We start from the raw sequence: 20,416 nt of genomic DNA on the forward strand, positions 1-20,416 counted from the left end.
TCAATACTTTCTGCTCCTCCATGAACAATGGGAGTGGTTTGTATTCAGTTTTCTTGTGGGAGTAAATGGTGGATGCAACCATCTTTTTCCTTATAGCCCATCCACAGAAATATGATTTTGGCATATTGGGTTTTGGGTAACTACTTCTAGTTCTTTATGCCACCATCTGGAAGAGCAGACAGAGTAACTTGCCTAGTTTGAATGACCGCTGGGAGGAGCATAGAAAGAAGAAATGACACAGTGAACTTGTAGCAGCAAAATCGGATGCCTTCATCTGTCCCACATGCAATTAAACATGTCTCTCCTGTATCGTTCTCTACAGCCACAGCAGGTTCTTCAACTCTGCAGCAATAGCTACAGTTGTTTAGCCATTATTTCTAAACTGGCAAGATGAGGAAAAATAATGCCATGTTCATTTATAAAATATAAACAATGGCTGGGTGATAATAAGGAAACCCTCTACCCTCAATACGATTGTCACCTTAACAAATATTTCCTGAGTATATGGATACGCACTGCAACACCACAAATGTCTAATTATACTCTAACGTCCTTATTTTGGTATTTTCACAGCAGGTAAATGTAAGGGGACACCTGTTCATAAGCTTGCTTTACCTGCTTTAAGAGTGGTATTTGCATCAGATGCTATGGTTTTGCTCAAGAATTGCCCCAAAAGTGGTGGGAGAAGTCACCTTGCAGTAAAAAAATAATGCTAATATTAAGCATTTAACTGGTGTATATTTGGTTATATACTGTAAATGTTCCATATAATGTTGAAGAATCATGCATTAGAGGTTTTGCCATGATGAGTGGTTGCGTTTGCACCCGTTGTCATTATGGACACTTTAATAAATTCACTGCACAGGAATTTGCAGTTCTTCCAACATCAACTTAGGCTTGAAAGTTTGTAATTATGGCACCTACATTTGGAGGAGCCTTGTTGGTATTACACTGGTTTTTTTCAGAACCCTTCAATCCATGTAATTGGGAAGAAAGGCTGGCATACTGTAGGGTCCCAAAAGCTAACAAGAACAGCTAAATACTTTCTTTTTTCCCATTTCCCCCAACCTTCTAGTCTGAATGACAGAGTGCTGTCTTCCACGTTGTTACTTGATTTCACTGTTTTCTACCCACCATCTATAACCCCAACCTTGTGCACACAATTTTGTCAAACGCTTATTGGAGTCCTTTCAATCTGCCTTGCCAACAGTGCAACCTATTACTTCTCTTTTTCCAGTCTTCACTCCAGCTACTGAAAATGATTGCCCCCTCACTTGCCCTCCTCCAAGTACTTGGCTTCTAGTCCTTTGATCTTTTTCTTTGCCATTCCTAGTAAGCAACCTGACCCTTTCACACCTCCTCTCTCACTCATTTCTTCCTCATCCTTCAGTCTGGCTTTCATCTTTTCCCTTCTTTGTTCACAAGCTCCCCAGTTCTTCCTTTCACTTAAGTTTGTGTCCTTCCGCCTCCCCCCCCCCCCCCCCCCGGCTAAGAAAAACACAGGAGCCAGAAAATGTCACCTTTAAAATTATTGTCCATTTCCAGCAGGTACTACATTGAAATCATTTTTCTCCAAGACACACTGACACAGCAGTATTTTTAGCTCCAGAAATAAGAATTTAAAGCATTAAATAGAAAAAAGCAGCTATAGTAAGACAGCCTGTGATATAACCATTTAACATACTTTTATATAATATTGGCTAAACGTGTGAACATGAATTTGTCATTGCATACAAATTAATTCTAAATTACACACAGCTCCATTATCAATTTGGTTGCTTACTTTCATTTCAAGAAGTGGATGTGGAAGCACAGTACTTTGTGCAACTCCACATTTCTATAAATATGTGATGAACAGACATTGTGCTACCTTCTGTGATATGGCTTAGCACAGAAGAGGAAATAATGAAGAATGATTGCGTCTAAAGGACTCTGTGCCCTTAAAACAGCTTGCCTAACAATTTTCTCTCCTCCGCCTATCTTTCAGTACGTAGGTACAGAGAACATTCAAAACAGTACATTCTCACTAGCGCTTTCGTGATCTCGCCACAGCAGGGATCATTCACATTCTCAAAGGGGGGGACGGGACATTAGATCGCTTGCCATACAACAAAAGGGCACCCCTGGAGGTCTCAGCAAAGCCTGTGACAATGCGTTCTCCACTATTGCTTTCTGGGGACTACAGTACCCATGGTATTTGGATGAGTAGGCGGCTCAGTAGCATAGATCACACTATGATGCCATCAGACACTATTGGCCAAGAACTGAGAGGCCTGTGGTTCAGAAGTGGAAACAACTATGCAGAGCCTTGTGGAAAAACTGCTGCACAAGAGGCAGGGAGGCAAGCAGAATCTGAATCAAAAGTAGAATTCTATGGGGACTGTGTGGATAGAAGATGGGGCAAGGGGTAAGATTCTTCTCTGGCTTAGATACAAATATGGGCCGGAGAAGAATTTGAGGTCTGTAATGTAATGTAGGGACGCGGGTGGCATAGGGACGCGGGTGGCGTTGTGGATTAAACCACAGAGCCTAGGACTTGCCGATCAGAAGGTCGGCGGTTCGAATCCCCACAACATGGTGAGCTCCCGTTGCCCGGTCCCTGCTCCTGCCAACCTAGCAGTTCGAAAGCACGTCAAAGTGCAAGTAGATAAATAGGTACCATTCCGGCGGGAAGGTAAACAGCGTTTCCGTGCGCGGCTCTGGTTCGCCAGAAGCAGCTTAGTCATGCTGGCCACATGACCTGGAAGCTGTACGCCGGCTCCCTCAGCCAATAAAGTGATATGAGCGCTGCAACCCCGGAGTCGGTCACGAGTGGACCTAATGGTCAGGGGTCCCTTTACCTTTAATGTTATCCTTGTATTTAAGGTCATTATGAGTCCTAATGTGGAACTTAACTTGCCTTGTTCCTCCATCTATATAGTCTGTTCCTATCTTCTTTTTCCAGAAATATTATTTCAGGCTTAGTAGAGGCCATGTTTAGGGAGGGGTAGAAATGGTCCAGAGCTCTTGGATATATTCTAAATTAAGTTTTTGTTATAATAACGTTTGTTGTAATTACTTCTGCATAACTCTTAACAACCTAGTTTAGACATGTGACTAAGGAAAAAATTGCCCTGCTTTGTTCTACAGAAATCAGCAGGTAAAGTTTTCAAACAACTGAAAAATAAGCATAATTGCTCAGCCATGCCTGCATATCAAATTGCTGTTAAAGGCATGGGGGGAAGATTTGACAAAAACAAATTAGCAACCTTACAATAATAAGAAAGAGGAGCAGTGGCAGCTGGTCCAATGAACAAGAAAGACAGATGCACTTCCCTTGCTTGTTTCCCTCTGCTTAATTACATTGCTTTGACATGTAGCTTAACCAGGGCTGACTTAATTGTGGCAGCTAGAGTGGTGACTGGGAGCAGCTGCCAGGACCATATAACACTGGTCCTAAAGGATCTTCACTGGCTCCCGGTACGTTTCCAAGCACAATTCAAAGTGTTGGTGCTGACCTTAAAAGCTTTAAACAGCTTCGGCCCAGTATACCTGGAGGAGCGTCTCCACCCCCATCGCTCAGCCCAGACACTGAGGTTATCCTCCGAGGGTCTTCTGGCAGTTCCCACACTGCTAGGAGTGAGGCTACAGGGAACCAGGCAGAGAGCCTTCTTGGTAGTGGTGCCCTCCCTGTGGAGCGCCCTCCCATCAGATGTCAAGGAAATGAACAATTACCTGATTTTTAGAAGACATCTGAAGGCAGTCCTGTATCAGGAGTTTTTTAATATTTGATGTTTTAATATGTTTTATATGTACTGTAAGCCGGCCAGAGTGACTGGAGAAACCCAACCAGGTGGGTGGGGTATAATTATAGTTATTATTATTATTCTTACTATTATTGTTATTTGCAGAAACAAGATACTAACAACAAGACAGTAGCTCCTGTAAAGCTCACTATATGATAGTTCTCACTACATGAATAGGAGATCACTTGTAGCTCCCAGCCACTTAGTAACTCCAGAATTTCCAAGCCCCATCTCCCCAAATTCCAAGTACAGTAGCTACTAACAAGTAGGAACTTTAGGCTCATTGCTATGTTGGAGAGACAAAATATACCGTTTTTCTGGTTCATTCTTACACCTACTCAGATCTTAATCTGTAGGTGCTTACTTTTGGTATGCTACAGCATGGATTATATGTAAAAACATGACAAAACAGATACTAGTTATTACCTGCCTCTTATATCCTGCCTCTTTAAATAACCCTGGTCTGTTAATACAGGTCCTGTGCCTTTAATCAGCTTCACAGAAGGTAAAAACAAAACAAAATGCACAAGCTTCCCTGGCATGGAGAAGCAGGAAAAAGACTGACTACAATTAATTTCTCTCCACTAGGATACTGTAAAAAATCTCAGGGGAAAAAGTAGCTAACAACCCTAAGGTAGTATTTTAAATTACTTCCATCTTACCAACTATATTTCATGCACTTTAACCCTCTGCTCCTGAAGTATACCCTGTCAGAGCTTAAACCAGAAGTATCTGGAAAATGAAGATTTTTTTAAAAAAAATATTTTCAATGAAAGAATCATTCCTATTTAGTATGGGGTGTTAAAGGCACAATAGTTAAGAAGCTTTTGCAGCTTTCATTCCTGTAATTCTTGGGGTGGATTTGACTACATGAAAAGAAATGTCCTTTTTCTTTTCGTTTATCATACATTTCCCCAGTGAAAGAGTGAATCAAGAGATAACTTTCAGTTGTCGTCTCAACAGCGGGTAAATAATGTTTACTTCACCTGTTTAGCATAATGCACAATTTCTATATGCTTCACCAAACATTTCTCTCTGTATAACAATGCAATATAATCTGTTGACATTTTTGTTCATGCTCTTTTGTCAAACAGAGTTTTAGGTTTAGGTCTTATGTTATTTGCTATGATATTCATGCTATTTCATATTCACTCTTCATCCTTTTTTAAAAGAAAACCATTCACTTGAAGGTTATTACTTTGAAGCATCTATCACTTCTTCTTGAAAGGAGAGCCAGGGAAACATGATATTGACATTAGCTTTGTGATAAATTTAAAACTAGGAAGAAAAATCACCATGCTGGCATTTCCTGAATGTGTCCCTCAATTTACCCCACTTGTCACCCCCTGATCCCACTTTACCTTTTCTAGTAGGGAGTGTACTAATGCCACTCGAGTGGTTAAGGCTGAAATTATAACCCCATGGAGTTCTGAGTACACATTGACTGAGTACACATTGACTGTGCAGAGTTCAAGGAGAACTGGTTCAAATCTTTCTTCAGCTACAAATTACCTGTGAACCACATCCCAACCACGTACACACAATAGGAGGGTTAATAATACAGCCTATAGCATGCAGATGATAATACAGACCTGTACAACCTTACTTGGAACTTGGAAGCAAGCCTCAATGAGCTTGGTGGGCTTATTTTCTGAGTTAACCAATCTAGAACCACGCTATAGCATTGTGTTGGCATTATGCATGCAATTTATTGCCAGGCACACACATAACTCCTGTTGCTATTTCTTATTATCTATCAGATTTTTTACCCACCCTTCATTATGAAATCCGAAGGCAACTTACAACAACGGACGCTTACCCCTTCCTGGGTGGGCATCTGTCATGGCCTCTCGCGCTCGGCCGCCATCCCTGGTCCGTCAGAGCAGAGCGCACATGTCCGGGCAGCCATTAGGGACCCCCCTCCCCCCGACTGCCTAGACATCTGGCAAGTTCCTGCCTGCTGCAGCATCTTGAATGGGCCAGTCAGTGGCCTCCCTTGTGGGTGTGCCTTGCAGTCTGGGAGGGCACTGGCTGCATAAAAGTCTGCAGCGCTGTCCGGCCTCAGCACAGTCAGCGGAGAAGCAAACAAAGCCCACCCACCATCTTTATTTTCCAGGTCAATTTCATTTTGTTCTAAAATGTTTTCTGCCTTTCAGGTTGCTGCTTTAACAATGCTCCATTCCTTCATTCACAGTTTAACCTTATTTTGTTTCCCGTGTATCTCCTGACCTTGCTATGGTCGCACACGTTTGCCATATTTGGGCCCAGGAAGGAATTTTCCCTGTAGACAAATTGGCTGGTTTAGAGGTTTTGCCTTCCTCGCAGCAAATTGTCTCAACTTTGGCGGTTAAAGCATTGGGTAGAATCCTAGTCTTCAAGCGTAGGGTGAAGTGGTGCATCACCCAATATGGTCCAGCGGTGTTTTCAGGGGTCTAAAGGGGTCTTAGTGGATGTCCCACTCTTGAGGCCAAGCGTGCGGCAGATGGGCCTATAAGGCTTCTAGCGGCAGCCTTAGGATGGCCAACTCAGTAGACTGACATCTTGGAGAGGCCACAATCCTGGCACACACCTGCAGCAGTTCCAGTCCTCCAGCAGGAGGCTGGAATGGATACACCCAATGCCTGAGCCAAAATCCCACAAACATTCTGTAATCAATAAAGTTGTGCCCAATATTAATCCAGATTGTTGTCCGCCTGAGTTATTAATCATTTATAGACACTAACAAGGGGTGGGCGGAATTGCAACTGGGCCCGCAATGTAAAAATACCTTATTAAGATCAGTTTAAAAACATTACAACTTCCTTAATGTGTGGGTAACAATCATATTGAACATATATTGCTTTATTTGGTTCTCTTCGGCTATAGACACAGGATGGAACTACAGAAATATTAACATACTAGAAGTTTCTTTGGGAATCCAAAATGGTTTGGAAGTGGTTTATGCCAATGAAACACCATCTAATACTAAGGGTAGCCATGTGACCTACTTTCCCAAGGGTAGTCCTCTGTTTAAACCATTGTCAGAGGACAGCCCTCCATTTGAAGTCATCCTCTATTAGAAGGAATGTCCAATCCAAGTCTGGTTTGAAGATTAGAAAACCATAAGAAAGCAGAGCAGCGACCTTGAACTTGTCCACCAACAGTTAGCACCTGGACATCAGACAGAGCAAGCACACAAGCCACTTGACTATAGGCTTCCCCGCTATGGTGAGATGCATTATATTTCTATTTAAATTATAGTAATTATTTCCACATTTCCATCTCTACATATATATTTAGCACACCAATATTCTATGCAAAGCTCTGTTGCCTTTTGTCCTCTGCTTTGGTGCAGCATTCTCTTGTCTATGTGCAAATGGTCACCCTACCAATGGGTTAGAGAAGACAGGCAACAGTAAGCATTCTCAGCAGCGTTTTGCAGCCCTCATCATAGGCAGCCCTTTCCCCCATAAAAGCAACACTTCTTGCACCCCACAACTGTGATTAGAATTTTTCCTCCTGGTCATCTTTGTTTTATCACTGCCACACCTTAACTCAAACTTCCTCTGCCCCACAAAAGAGTGAAAATGGCAGGTGTTATTGGAAAGAAACCTAGATGGTGTACAGATTTACATGACAGGGTAGAAACAACAGGACAAATCCATGCAGCCATGCCCATAGCATCAAGCAAACCTTAGACTCATTAATTTTATGGATACCCAGAAGATAGTGAAAGCCCTAAAATTTATCTAAAATACCTGTCCTACCCATGGAGTTTGAGGCTCCCCAACCCCACCCTGATGAAGTTCTCTTAACTCCCCACTAAGAACCCCATGACCTTTTCAAGTGTCTCACTGTTTACTGCCAGCAAAGGCAGCTGACAGAATCAGTGCCTTTGTGAGGTAGAGCACCAGTTGCTAGGATACCTAGAGCTGCAGGGAAACAAAGGGCGCAGTCCTGAGTTAATGCAAGGGCCCATCTTGGGTGGAAGCAGCGTGAAGCCCCCGATAAAGCCTGGTGTGACTGTCCCAAAACAGCAGCTGGGCGATCTTCACGAAGAGGCTGAGTCGTCTCAGCCTCCGGTAATACAGGACAGAACCACCCTGGGGGGCAGAATTCTTAACCCACTTTGCTAATCTCCGACATCAACAAGGGGCAGATCCACACCACGAAAGCACATCCACCACACATTTAAAGCCCGGTTACTTCCCCCAAACAGTCCCGGGAGCTGTAGTTTCCTGGCCTGAAGCTACCGTTCCTAGCACCCTTGACAAACTACAGTTCCCATGATTCTTTGACGCAAGTCGTGTGCTTCAAATGTGTGCTGGATGTGTTTTAAATGTATGGTGTGGATCTGTGCAAGGTCTGTTAGATGCAAGCCCAATGCCAAAGACTGGGGACAAATTTGTACGGGAGACCAATATGAGATAGTGACAGTGCGTGGATGGAAAGAATAGAGATAGGGTAGCTGGAATGGGGTGGCAGAGTTACAAAAATATATTTGCAAGTGCTTGTTGCTTGCTAAGTAGTCTGTGAAACTGCTTCTGTAAGACGTTTGCTCTGTACAAATCCCCCAAGCCTTGCCTCATCAAGACCTCTTCACTTCCTTGAGTTCCCTTTTATTTTTTTGTATTTTGGTGGGGGTATGGCTGGGTGATCATTATATGCATTTATCCAAAGTTTCTACAACTGGAATAAATTATTTCTATCACCAGCAAAGGGAATATTTCATATCGCAAAGGGGTGGGCAGAGGGTGCCCAATTAGATGCAGTTGCAACCATAAGATTGCAGCCACTGCAACCGCAGTTGCACTGCAGCTGTGGACACATGCATCATAGTCTATGACTGCCAAGTGAGAAAGAAATACTTTTGACATTCCCAGAGGAACAAAGCTTTCTCACAAGAGACGCATTAGTACCTGCACTCATAGAGACACATTCATTGTCCTTAGCAACGGGCCATGCTTTCTGCGGGAGGCTGACCTGTCATGTTGAAAACTATCAGCGTGTAGGATCTACTGTATTCAAAAATGCCTAAATTTTCCAATTCTGGAGAAACTGGGGTGTACATAAGGGCTCATCAGTAGCTCTGTGTGTACTGATGGTCAGTGAATGCTAGCAGGGAAGAGAATCCAAATTACACCTGCTGGTCTCAACCGCCTCACATTCACTGAAAGTCTGAATTTGCACATGCTGTACAGACACAGACTCTGTACAGAGAGTCAGAGATCCTGCCTGCGTTTTGCAGATTTTCTTATTTTTTCTTATTGTGCAAAAGATAGCTTGTCAGCCTTCACCTAGAAAGCACAACTACAATGGTGTATTGGACATGGTCAAGGGTACATTCTTTTTGTGAGTGATGATAATGGATGGGCCCAACAGGTGTGGACAGCACCTTAGATGCACTGATAATGCACTCTAGAAATCTGCACAATATTCAGGGACTTCATAATAGGCAAGTAGAAGTTCATTACCAGACAAATTCAGCAGGGGGAGGATTCCCCAACAATAGAAATGTAAAATCCACAATTATATAGCTACTATTACACAATGTTATAAAATACAAAGTGATTTAGTGAAATGAGTAAGAACTCAAATGTAATATTTTTCAGTAAAAGGTTATGTGCTTTTCTTGCGTGGTACTGCCTGCTTTCTGTTTTTCAACATTTTTATAGCACCACACAAGTTTATAGGATAAAAAAGAACTTTGACCGAAGGGTTGCTTCAATGGGTAATTGCAATGTGTTTTCCAACACTTAACAGAGAAGGTTGCTATTTTTTGTAACAGGCACAGGAATTATGCCACAAACAGACAAACAAGTATGCATCCCTCCGGAGCTTCCAGATTTGTTGAAGCAGTTTACAAAAGCTGCCATTCGGACACAGCCTCCAGATCTGATCCAATGGTCTTCTGAGTAAGTTTAATATTTTATTCTAAAAAACTGTATCCTTAAAACTGATACTATACTTAATAGTTTATAGGTTTACTTGTGGAATTCTATGTTTATGGCATTTCCCCGATACTTTTTGAGAACACACTTTTTTTCAGGCAAAGATGGGTAGCAATTATTTGGTATCAGGAATTAATGCAGCTTTCATTAAAGAATGACCAGCACCATTTTATGAAGAACTGCCCTATGCTTGCCACAGGGAACCCTGGGTGGAATAAGTTCAGGGAGCAAAATATCCCTCAAGACACCCTAGGCTACAGTAAATAACAAATCCAGAGAAAATACATCCCCTGAAACCTAAAGGAATATAGACCAACAGTCACACATGACTTTCATTTTCTCATGTGCAACATTTTCAAGCGGTTTTTGCAATACAAAAACCCAAAACACCAAGATCAATGTGGGTGGGAATATTGCAAAACTGTAGTATGTGAACAAAAACTGCTATCACTTTCATAGCCAAATAATGAAAACTCTACTACCCAGCATACATAAGCACTACCCGCCTCGGTGAACAAACAACCACATTTCAAATTAAGCATAAATAATAGCTCAGGCTGCAATCCTAACTCCTGGCCAGCAGTGGTACAGTTTGATGGAGAAGCACAGCCAGTGGCACATCACCAGCCTACTGCAAAGAGGCTACAATCAGGCCTGTTGCTCTCATGCGATTCCCCCTCCTATTATCAGCTACCACCATGACAAGTGGGGGGAAGCTTTGACCCTCCAGATGTTGTCGAACTCCAGCCAGTCCCAGCCACAATAGTCAATGGTCAGTGATAATGAGAGTTCCAGGCCAACAATATTCAGAAGGTCAGGCATCCCACCCTTATACAGTGGTACCTTGGTAGTCTCCTGCAGCCAATCGGTAGCTGCGCCTTGGTTTTCAAATGGTTTTGAGAGTCAAACAGACTCCCAGAACAGATTAAGTTTGAGAACCAAGGTACCACTGTATTACAATATCCCACCTTTCCTCGTTGTAGGAAGGCAGCTTACATAGTTTCCAGGCTGTCCCCTATCCATCACTAACCAGAACTGAGCTGCTAAATTTCAATAAGGTTGCTGTGTCATGTGCCTTCAAGCTATGTCCTTTTGATATGCGTACTTTATGATTTTTCACTGTTGAGCTTTAATATGCCATTCATAAACTTGAAAATAAATAGCCAAGTTCTAGTCACACTTTTTGTTAACATATTTTGCTAAAATGCAAACGCCTGCTGTTTTCTTTCTGTCTAGCTATTTTAGTGCTATGGCCCGTGGAGAGAATCCTCCTGTAAGAGAACGACCAGATAGAGTCCCTTTATCAAACTGTGCAGAGCTTACACCAGAGCTCTTGAAGGTCTTACACCAGAGAGTAAGAAACATCTCCTTTCCATTTTGGGGCAAGTACATAAGAGGCTTGAGTGTTTGTACTCTACTATTTCATATTGGTTTTGGACACGGTTCCAGTAATTGCCTCCAGTCTTATATCTGCTACTTTTTGTTCACATTGTAAGATGCATACAGACAGAATATAACTATTACAAGATGTCAAGGTTATAAGACTTCTGCCAAAGTACGAAGACTATTTAAAAGATTATTGCTCTTCATAATTCCTTTACTTTTATTACATTCAAGCCTAGTTCCAAAACCATCCTGATACACATAGGGAAGCAATAATTTGTGCACGCTCTAATTTTAAACACTGACTTCATTTGCACCTCATGATAAACAACAATTCATGTATTACTCTGAATGTGCCAATCTGAGCTGCTTTGCTCCTCCATGGGAAGAAATAAACCATAGCTTAACATTACATGCAAACCAGAGATCATGGTTTGTTTTGCTCCAAGCAAACCACAGTCTGCAACCAAAGTTTGTACTTAGCATATTGATTGTGGTTTGTTTGGAGCACTACAAACCACAACCCTGGTTTGGACATAATGCTAAGCCAGGAATTGTGGTTTGTTTCCCTTGCGTGCCAGGGAGAAGCAAAGCAACCCAGATGGTCATGTTTATAGTAAGTCGTCAGTTATAGTTCACCACCCTGTGAGAACTCAAACAATGAATAAAGATGACAACTTACAAAGTAGTAACTTGCTTGTCACTCTCTGCATGCAACCACATAAGAAGCAAGCCATCTATACTAGAACTTGGGGATTTCTATCTGGCCCTCAGGTTTCTCCACAGGCCACTCCACCCACTTTTGCTTTGGTCCTGCCCACTGCTAGCATGTGGCCCTCAGAAGATTGCCTAAAAGGGAATTGAAAAGGGTTCCCTACCCATTATCTATACCATCCTCTCAAATGTTCTCATCCCCTTGTTACACAGAAGAAAATGGAAAATCAGCATGATAAAGTTCTCTTCAGCAGCATGACCAGCTTCTTTCTGTAACTGTAAGCACAATGCAATGCAATCAATTACTCCAATGTTTAGTTCATCAATACCCAGTTATAGCCCGGCATAGAAGCCAACTCCAGGGGACCGTGGCTGCTTGGGCACCCACATTAATATAATTGTGGGGGCTGAGCACCCACAAAGTCAATGAGCAAAGCTGAAGACAGGCAGCCAGCTAGCCTCTGTGGTGCTGCCTCAGAGAGAGAAGGAGTTCAGCTCCACCCTGCATAGTCAGCAAGTGAGGCACCCTTTTCCAGTGTGGGGGTTCGGACGTGGAGGCAGTCTCTCTGCTTCTGAATCCATGCCCCTCCCTGCAGAAAAGGAGGAAGAGGAGCAGCCGATACTGCAACATGGACGTGCAACATCATATACACATGCCTGCACGTGGTGCATGTGATGTCACACACACAACATGCAATGTCATGTTCATTTTTGGAGGAGCCCACATTACAGCGATGGGCATCCACAATCCTGAGGGCGAGATGCCACCCCTGTAGCCCAAGTACTATTTTTACAAATTAGCTGAAAAAATGCACAACTGGGCTTTATGATTAGAACATGGACATCTTTTCATATGAACTCTGAATCAATATCTGTAGCTTTTCATACAAAATTTTCATACCACCAGCAGCATGGCAAGCTCTGAATTTCTTCACAAAAATACTAACCAACCATAACTGCTCAGTTATTGTACCAATATGGGTTAAATGGATCCCATTTTTGTGTTTTTAAGCCTTTCATTTTGAGCAGAGAACAGATGGAAGAGGATGTATTATTTAGGAAGACAGCGGGTATACACCACCACAGGATTTAGGATCCAGTTAGTGATGCACAGTGCTTCTGTGCTAGTACTGTTTCTCCATTTTCTCCCACAATATCTTCTTTACACAAGATAAGTTCCTTACTCCAAAAACAACAACTTGAATTTTAGGTTGTTAGTATCTTCACATCAGCACAGCACTGACACCTGCACATTTGATGTTGGCTCCTATTCACTGGAATTTGATTTCAGTCCTAATAAACTATGGGCCATTTTCAACTAGGTTGTTGAGCCAGCAGGGTGCACCACAATGAGTCCCACTAGCACAAGGGGACTTACTCCCCCTCTTCCCCCTGCACCCTCCTCAAATCCCTAGAACAGTGTGCAGGGTGGGGGAGGAAATGGGAGATGATTTTGTTTGGCCAGCAGAAATGCTTGTGGTGATGGAAAGATCATTTTAGCACTACCTATAATATTTTATAGCCCTGGAGTACACTTTAGAGTGGCTGAGAAATATACAGCAGTTTATTAATTCAAGTGGCAGATTCGAAGTCATGAAGATTCTACAGGTGTCTGTGACTGACAACCTGCAGCTCAAATAATCCCTAGAAACTTTAGTACTTGTGTGCCTGTGAGAAATCAGGCTCCAAAAGCAGACGTGCATCCCAAATGCAGGTGCTCACTCAAATGTATAACCAAATGTGCACTCCTCTGAAAACTATGGTGTGCAGAGATATTGCTTCTCCATTCAAGCACACGCCTATCTTACCCCCAGTTACCAATCTGGGAAGCACCCTGCTTACCTTTGCTTTGTGCTTCCTAGGTACAAGTCTGGGCTTTCCAAGTCTGTGTTCAAGTGGTTACTTATTTATTATTTTCAGCCCTGATGCTTTCCCCAGAAAAACCCATATTTTACCACTGGATTGGAACAAACGGCAAGCAGGTTTTCTGCAGATTGCTGTTTGTTCTGATTCAGTGGTAAAACAAGGGTTTTCCTGGGGAAAGCCCTGGGACAAAAAACACTCAGATATGAACCTGAAAAGCCCAGAAAGCACAAAGCAACGGGAAGTGTGGATAAACCCTGAAAGCACAAATGCCACCTGACAATTCAAAGGATCTAGAAAAGGGGAAGTGACCTGGGAGATTTGTACACATTTAAACACATTTCAGGCCTCCTGCTTGCTTCCCTTCAGCTAACTCTAGAGAGCTGAGAGCTATCACTGGTGCCCTGCTTTCTGCTCCAACATGAATAGACAGCATGTGGATAGCACACATGTGCATCCCTGTGTTCTTTCTTGTTCTGGGGTACAAAGGTCTTTTTCAAAATATATTGTTGTTTAGTCGTTCAGTTGTGTCCAACTCTTTGTGACCCCATGGACCAGAGCACGCCAGGTACCACTCCCGCAGTTTGGTCAAACTCATGTTGTTAGCTTCGAGAACAAAATATATACTCCTGCATATCTAGGGCATTCTCCCCTGTGTGTATGAATTCATTCCTATATTCTTCTTGTGCCCACAATGACACTCAAAAGCAGACACAGCATACCAACTTCATTAACTGGGTGAGTGATAATATCCCCAAAATAGACATCCCCAGTGTTAGTGGCATCATTTATTCCCAAGTGGACAGCGGCAACATATTGTTCCAAAGCCCCTGCCTGCTTTTCTACATTGAATTCAGGCCCATTCAAGATCCACATGACCCTCATCTGCCGGGTCCTCTTCTTTGGGACACTTAATACACAAGGAAAACCTAGAATTGCTTCTACAGATTGCACAGCCTGCACAAGAAACAGAGAGCTATAGATGCAAAAGCCCAATATCATAATTAAACCTTTTCCAGAAATACTACTTCCCAAGGTTATGGTTGTATACTAAGGCTGTAATCCTAAATATGCTTACTCAGAAGTAGAGCTCACGTTTGAGTAAACATGTTCAGGACAGTGCTGCACAACTCGCAGTGAAGGGTTTAAAACAACACACTGAAGGGCAGTAGACCTGCTATGGACACCTCTTAAAACTGTGCCATGTCATTAATTTTTCAACAGCTGCATACTGAATATTAAAACAGCAAAATGGTGGAATAATCTCAAAGCACACAGACATCAGTGCAGTCTCACAAACTTATTTCTTAAATATTTGCTACTATGAGTTCAAGCACCATCTACTAAATTTGGAATGAACACAGCGAGTGAGACCCCTTGCAGCTTTTGAGAGAAAGGCTGGAATATAAATCAATCAATCAATAAGATATGGAAGCATTAGCATATTATCCAGCAGTGGGGTCCTAAGATATAAGATATAGTTTTCTCCTGCCAAAAAAAGTGGACTGGGTAAGTCCATTTTCTCCTTCTTTCACAGTAGGAATCTGCAGTAAAAGCAGCAGCCCTGTACTTGTTTTTGCAAGTTTAGAATCAAACAATGTATATGGTATATAGTATATATATGTGTATGTATATAGTATATGGTGTAGCCATATACTAGACTAGAAGCAGAAGGTGAAATAGTTCTTGGTGCAGCTGCGCCACCCCAGTACCTGCACCCTCAGCGTTTTCCAGCCTAGTAGATGTCAAGTCAGTATAACAGCAGTTTGAATGTCACCTGGTCCATTTTCAAAAGATCTACGTTAGGTTTGTGTATGTCACCTCATAATTAAGGCTCAGTCTCGGTATCAGACATTTATGTATTCATATATTGATAAACTGGCATATACAAATAAGCAAGGATACCCTGCCCCATCACAGAACTGAGAAGATGCAGACATGATTACATCCTACTTATTTTTTGGGAGGAGTACAACAAGATATCATGGTGCAAAGCAGAACCACAGTTAATACAAACTCAGCACAACATTTTCTAAAACAAGTTAGTACATGCCTGTGGCATTTCTGTCTCATTCTTTGCCTGGACACTTAAAGTAAAAAATATCAAAGCAGCAACATACTCCTTCTTACAAAGAACAGAGCAAGGATTCAACCAACATCCCAATCTGCTTAGCTGTATCTTAGTTCCGTGATCTCGTACATTTTTATTTATTTTTACTGATTCTACAAAGAAAACAGAATGCTTACCATCTCTAAAATTTGTACGATTAGGAAGGAATTCCTGGCACTAAAGCAGGTGACGAGATCTAGAGAAAAACAAAAAACCTGCAGTCATTTATTCACTTATGATAGATATTGCCAATATTTCTTTCCAGGTGGGCGGGAGGCTGATAATCCACGTAGATGAGCTAGCCCAGATGTGGAAGGTGCTCAATCTTCCTACAGACCTATTTGACAGTATTATGAACGTTGGACACTTTACTGAAGAAATTGAATGGCTCAAGTTTTTAGCTCTGGCCTGCAGCTCTCTTGGAGTTGTAAGTTCCTTTTCTTTTGAATTTCCAATATGTTTAGATTCCTTAAATAATTAGTATTTACTTTTAGTGGGTCTATGTCATGTGGATTATTATTAAGAGCTCGTAGTTTCACTCAGGAAGCAGTGAATGGCAGAACCAGCTGCCACCTAATGGGCCTTACTGTAGCAGCCTCCCTTCCTGTATTTTTTGCAGCCCCAGAACAGAAGGAAAGCGAGAACAACAACCACAGCTTATTGGACTGTTGTATGAAGGTATTGCCTGGGTTAATGGCTGCCCATTTGTTCCTAATATGGCCTCACCCAGGTCTGCTTGTACACACAGAGCAGAAAGAGCTGGGAAAGAGGCTATAGATTTCAGAAGTAGTAGTAGATGGGTACCATTTCAGGTGTAGGGGGAATCACTTTTTAACAAATATTCTGCTGCGAGTTTTTAAAAATACAAGTTGAAAGGTAGCACAGCAAGGAGCAGGCCACTAAAGTACTTTGGTCCTCAGAGTCCTAATTTCTTCTTACTGTGAATGCCAATTCTAAACATCAATTTGAATTGATACAATCTACTGTACAATCCCCCCAAGCTTGGATTCTACCACTGTATTCTGCTGTGTGTGAAGAATTTAAAGGGCAGAGGACATTTTCACATTGCAGTAAATCTGGTGCTGTTGGAAGGGTCGCCATTAGTGGCCGAGTTGTCCTATTCCCTACACTGTACCTAATTTCTGTTCTCTTCCTACCATGAGGGAACCCACATCATATAAGCTTTGTAAAAGCCCTTCTACCTTAAGATAGTTCACCAGCCAACAGCTACCGTCTCCACCCTTTCTCCCCCTCTTTTCCATGGCAACTGCACAAGATCCCAGATGAGTTTCAATACTGGAGTTTGTTACACCATATTTGTCTAGTGGGCTCTCTTTTGGATGAATCACAAGTAATACCTATCTCCCTTAATAGCCTAAATTTAAAAAACAACAGCAACCCAATCTTTACTTTTGCAATCTGAATTATTAAATTGGACCAACATAAGATAATATTGTATGGATATTTAGGCCTCTCCCTCATTCATGAACTTAAACATATTCCACAGATATTGCTTTTACATGTAACAAAGGGAGGTTGCAAATTTACAAGGAATAAAGCTGGATTGGTATAACGTCCAGCTAATCATGGGTTGCCACATTCTCACAACATGGTAGAAGCCCTAAGAATCCCACTGTTGCAGCTGTCCTGATGGCAGCTATTATCTGCGGAAGTGCATCTAATGCTATAAAGATGCTTAGCAGTGTGGGTTAACATTACTCTTCATATGACCACTGATTGTATTAATATAGGCTGATTAATGTATCTCTCGGAATGAACTGTTGTAATCTTGCATCCAAAACTTTATCATAATCCATTGTATTTTCTGTTTCTCTCTCCTGCCCTTTAGCCTGTTTTACTAGGGGCACCATTTATGAATCTGGCTTTTTGTGTTTGTGAATTTGTCTGTTCCTGCAGTCTTCTTCCTCACCTGAAGTCATAATCTTATATTTATAACATTACAGTTAGCAGCTGTGGAGATAATTCTGATTTCAGAGAAGATTTTGACTTCAGGTGAGCAAAAGATAAAAAACAGACAGAGCTAATAGATATTGTTTTTTTGTTCATCAGGAAACAGCCATTTACCAAAACAGAGAAACTCAAACATCAACTTTCCTAGAGAATATCTCCTTATGTACAATGTTGTGCATTAATGTATTACTGTTATTGTTACTATAAAGTGCCAATATATATATTTTTTAAGAGAGTATATAAAGCCGAATATATATAGTATTTGGCTGCAGTCTAACGGATATTAAAGTGTGCTTAATCTCACTGAAATCATTAGTATCACAGTAACTCTGCACTGTGGCCACTGTTCTTTGATACATCTTAGCACATTAAAACTAAACTGCATTTTTGGTGTGGCTTTCCATCATAATAGAGATGTTTATCAAGAAACACCTACCTTAAAAATTTAGGCTTCACATGATTTGTACAAGGCCCTCCACTCCCTTATTATCCTCCTCACAATAACCCTGTGAGGTAAGACTAGGCCGGGAAATCATGATGGTCCAAACTCACCTCAGAGCTTCATAATTGTGTGGAGATTTGAACGTGGCATTCCCCTATTCTAATCACTACACCATAAACCACCACAGCATAGCGGTTTTATCCAGAACTATACTTACCACCTAACTATAATTCTCAGGACTTCTGGCAAAGAAGCTGTGACTGTTTAGTTGAGTCACATAAATAAACAGTTGCTCACTCTTCTGTTTATGGCAGGGGTAGCCAATGTGGGGCCCCCCAGACATTTGGGCCAGCAACTCTCACCATCCCCGACCATTTCCCAACTGGGCAGGGCTGAAGGGAGTTGGGCCACAACATCTGGAGGACACCACAATAGCTATCGCTGCTTTGTGGCTTTATAGCCAGACACCGAGCTATTTTTTTTAGTATTTCTAGAAATGAATAATAACTAGTTGCTTTAAGATGGATGGCAAACTTAGATACTAATTCTTCTTATCTTTTTAATAGACTATTGCAAAAACTCTGAAGATAATATGTGAGGTTTTATCCAATGAGAATGACAGTGGACCCGCCCGTATCCCCTTCAGCACTTTCCAGTTTCTCTACACTTACATCGCTGAAGTAGATGGGGAGATTTCAGCATCTCATGTTAGTCGAATGCTGAACTATATTGAGCAGGAGATGTAAGTAACCCCAGTATATCTAATACATACAGCTAACGTAAATGTCAAGGCGTGTGGCTATTTGTATCATAGGTTTTACCCTCCTGTATGGTATTGAAGTGCAGTAGTGTTTACAGCTATAGGGACAGATATTGCTAAGTCCTAGGGCCAGTTTGTTCACAGGACAGGACATCCTCACATTAAACAGAATAAGCAGGATTAGAAAAAATCCCAGTTTGATATACCATGCCTCTAAAAACTTGGGATTGTGTTCTGCTAGCATAGCAATGGAACTTTCCTCTTCTCTGTCAACCAACTTAAAAATCTGCTTCAGAGAGTTGGAAGCCCCATCAAGGAATTCAAGCTGGTATACATGTTTCTCCCCCTCCCCATTTTATCCTCACAACTCTGTGAGGCAATGACTGACCCAAGGTCACCCAGTGAGCTTCATGACTTGAGTGGGGATTTGAATCCTGGTCCACCATGCCCCAGTCCACCACTCTAACCACTATACCTGTTGACTCTGATACTTAAGAATTTAAAATATTTTCCCATGCCCAGTGTGGTTGCGGGGTCTCTTTAGAAATCTTTTGATCATAATCCCTGATTTATTATAGTTAACACTACTGTCATGGCCACTGATAGCAAGAATTGCTTATTTACGAATACATTTTAAATCCCAACTTTCCTATCCCCTTTGGCTCTATCTTGGGGAAAGTGTTTTGCGTCAAAGCATCCTGTATTTCAAACTATATATGGTTGCTGCCACCTTGTGGCATTCCTTTATTCACAGACTAATTTGGACTACGCTGCCTGCACTCAGTGCAGTTCTTTTAAATGTGCTTCACTGAGGTAGAAGGAAGACTGGCATCTGGAAAGACAGAAGATGGTGCTACAATTATTTTTTGTGAGATAAAAGTTTAGAATGTTTCATAAAGATCAAGTATTGCTGGGTGAGCAAACCTCTAATTTTATTTTTTATTTTTATGTTCCCTACACAGCATTGGGCCAGACGGCTTGATCAAAGTGAATGATTTTACCCAGAATCCGCGGGTCAGGTTGGAGTAGTTCTCAGTACATCATACACTGCTATGTTGATAGGAAGAAGACGAAACAGAGGACAGAATAAGAATTACAAATAGGCCAACCTCTCAGTCTCTTTTTTCCCTTTGTGTCCGTTAATAAACAGTTTGGCAAAGCAACAAATAAGAAAGATGGAAACATAGATTGAGAAGGTGCCACTGGAGTAGAATACAGTCTACTGTTAAACTTTCTGGTGCTATGATATACACACGTCCACCCAAATAAATATCATAGACTACCAAATAGTATAAACCTATTATATTAAATATATATTGAGGTCCACCCTTCTCCCCTCTTTTTGCATTTCAAAATATCCGGCACTGCCATGTGAAACTGGAGGGAATTTCAGATGCCTTCGTCTGCAGGGGAAAACTTCAGAATTGTTTCCATTATTTCCCTGGGAACAAAAAGGAG

At 41.7% G+C, this 20,416-nt stretch overlaps 1 protein-coding gene across 1 annotated transcript; it reads left to right on the plus strand.

The window, feature by feature from the left end:
- Positions 1-7,689: 7,689 nt before the first annotated feature.
- On the plus strand, positions 7,690-20,132 carry ROPN1 (rhophilin associated tail protein 1). The gene is made up of 6 exons (XM_083413976.1): positions 7,690-7,846; positions 9,553-9,679; positions 10,952-11,069; positions 16,051-16,212; positions 18,765-18,940; positions 19,921-20,132. Exons 2-6 carry the CDS (start codon positions 9,564-9,566, stop codon positions 19,985-19,987), a joined length of 639 nt encoding a protein of 212 aa, XP_083270102.1. The 5' UTR covers positions 7,690-7,846; positions 9,553-9,563; the 3' UTR covers positions 19,988-20,132.
- Positions 20,133-20,416: the final 284 nt, after the last annotated feature.

The sequence above is a fragment of the Podarcis tiliguerta genome, assembly GCF_965153285.1.
Source record: "Podarcis tiliguerta genome assembly, chromosome: 1".
Taxonomy (NCBI): domain Eukaryota; kingdom Metazoa; phylum Chordata; class Lepidosauria; order Squamata; family Lacertidae; genus Podarcis; species Podarcis tiliguerta.

What these genes read in the sequence shown, in the direction of transcription:
- ROPN1 (XM_083413976.1), top strand. Translation starts at nt 9,564, where the DNA reads ATGCCACAAACAGACAAACAAGTATGCATCCCTCCGGAGCTTCCAGAT. An exon ending in CTGATCCAATGGTCTTCTGA is followed by an intron (nt 9,680 to 10,951) that starts GTAAGTTTAATA and finishes CTTTCTGTCTAG; the next exon opens with CTATTTTAGTGCTATGGCCC. An exon ending in TGAAGGTCTTACACCAGAGA is followed by an intron (nt 11,070 to 16,050) that starts GTAAGAAACATC and finishes ATTTCTTTCCAG; the next exon opens with GTGGGCGGGAGGCTGATAAT.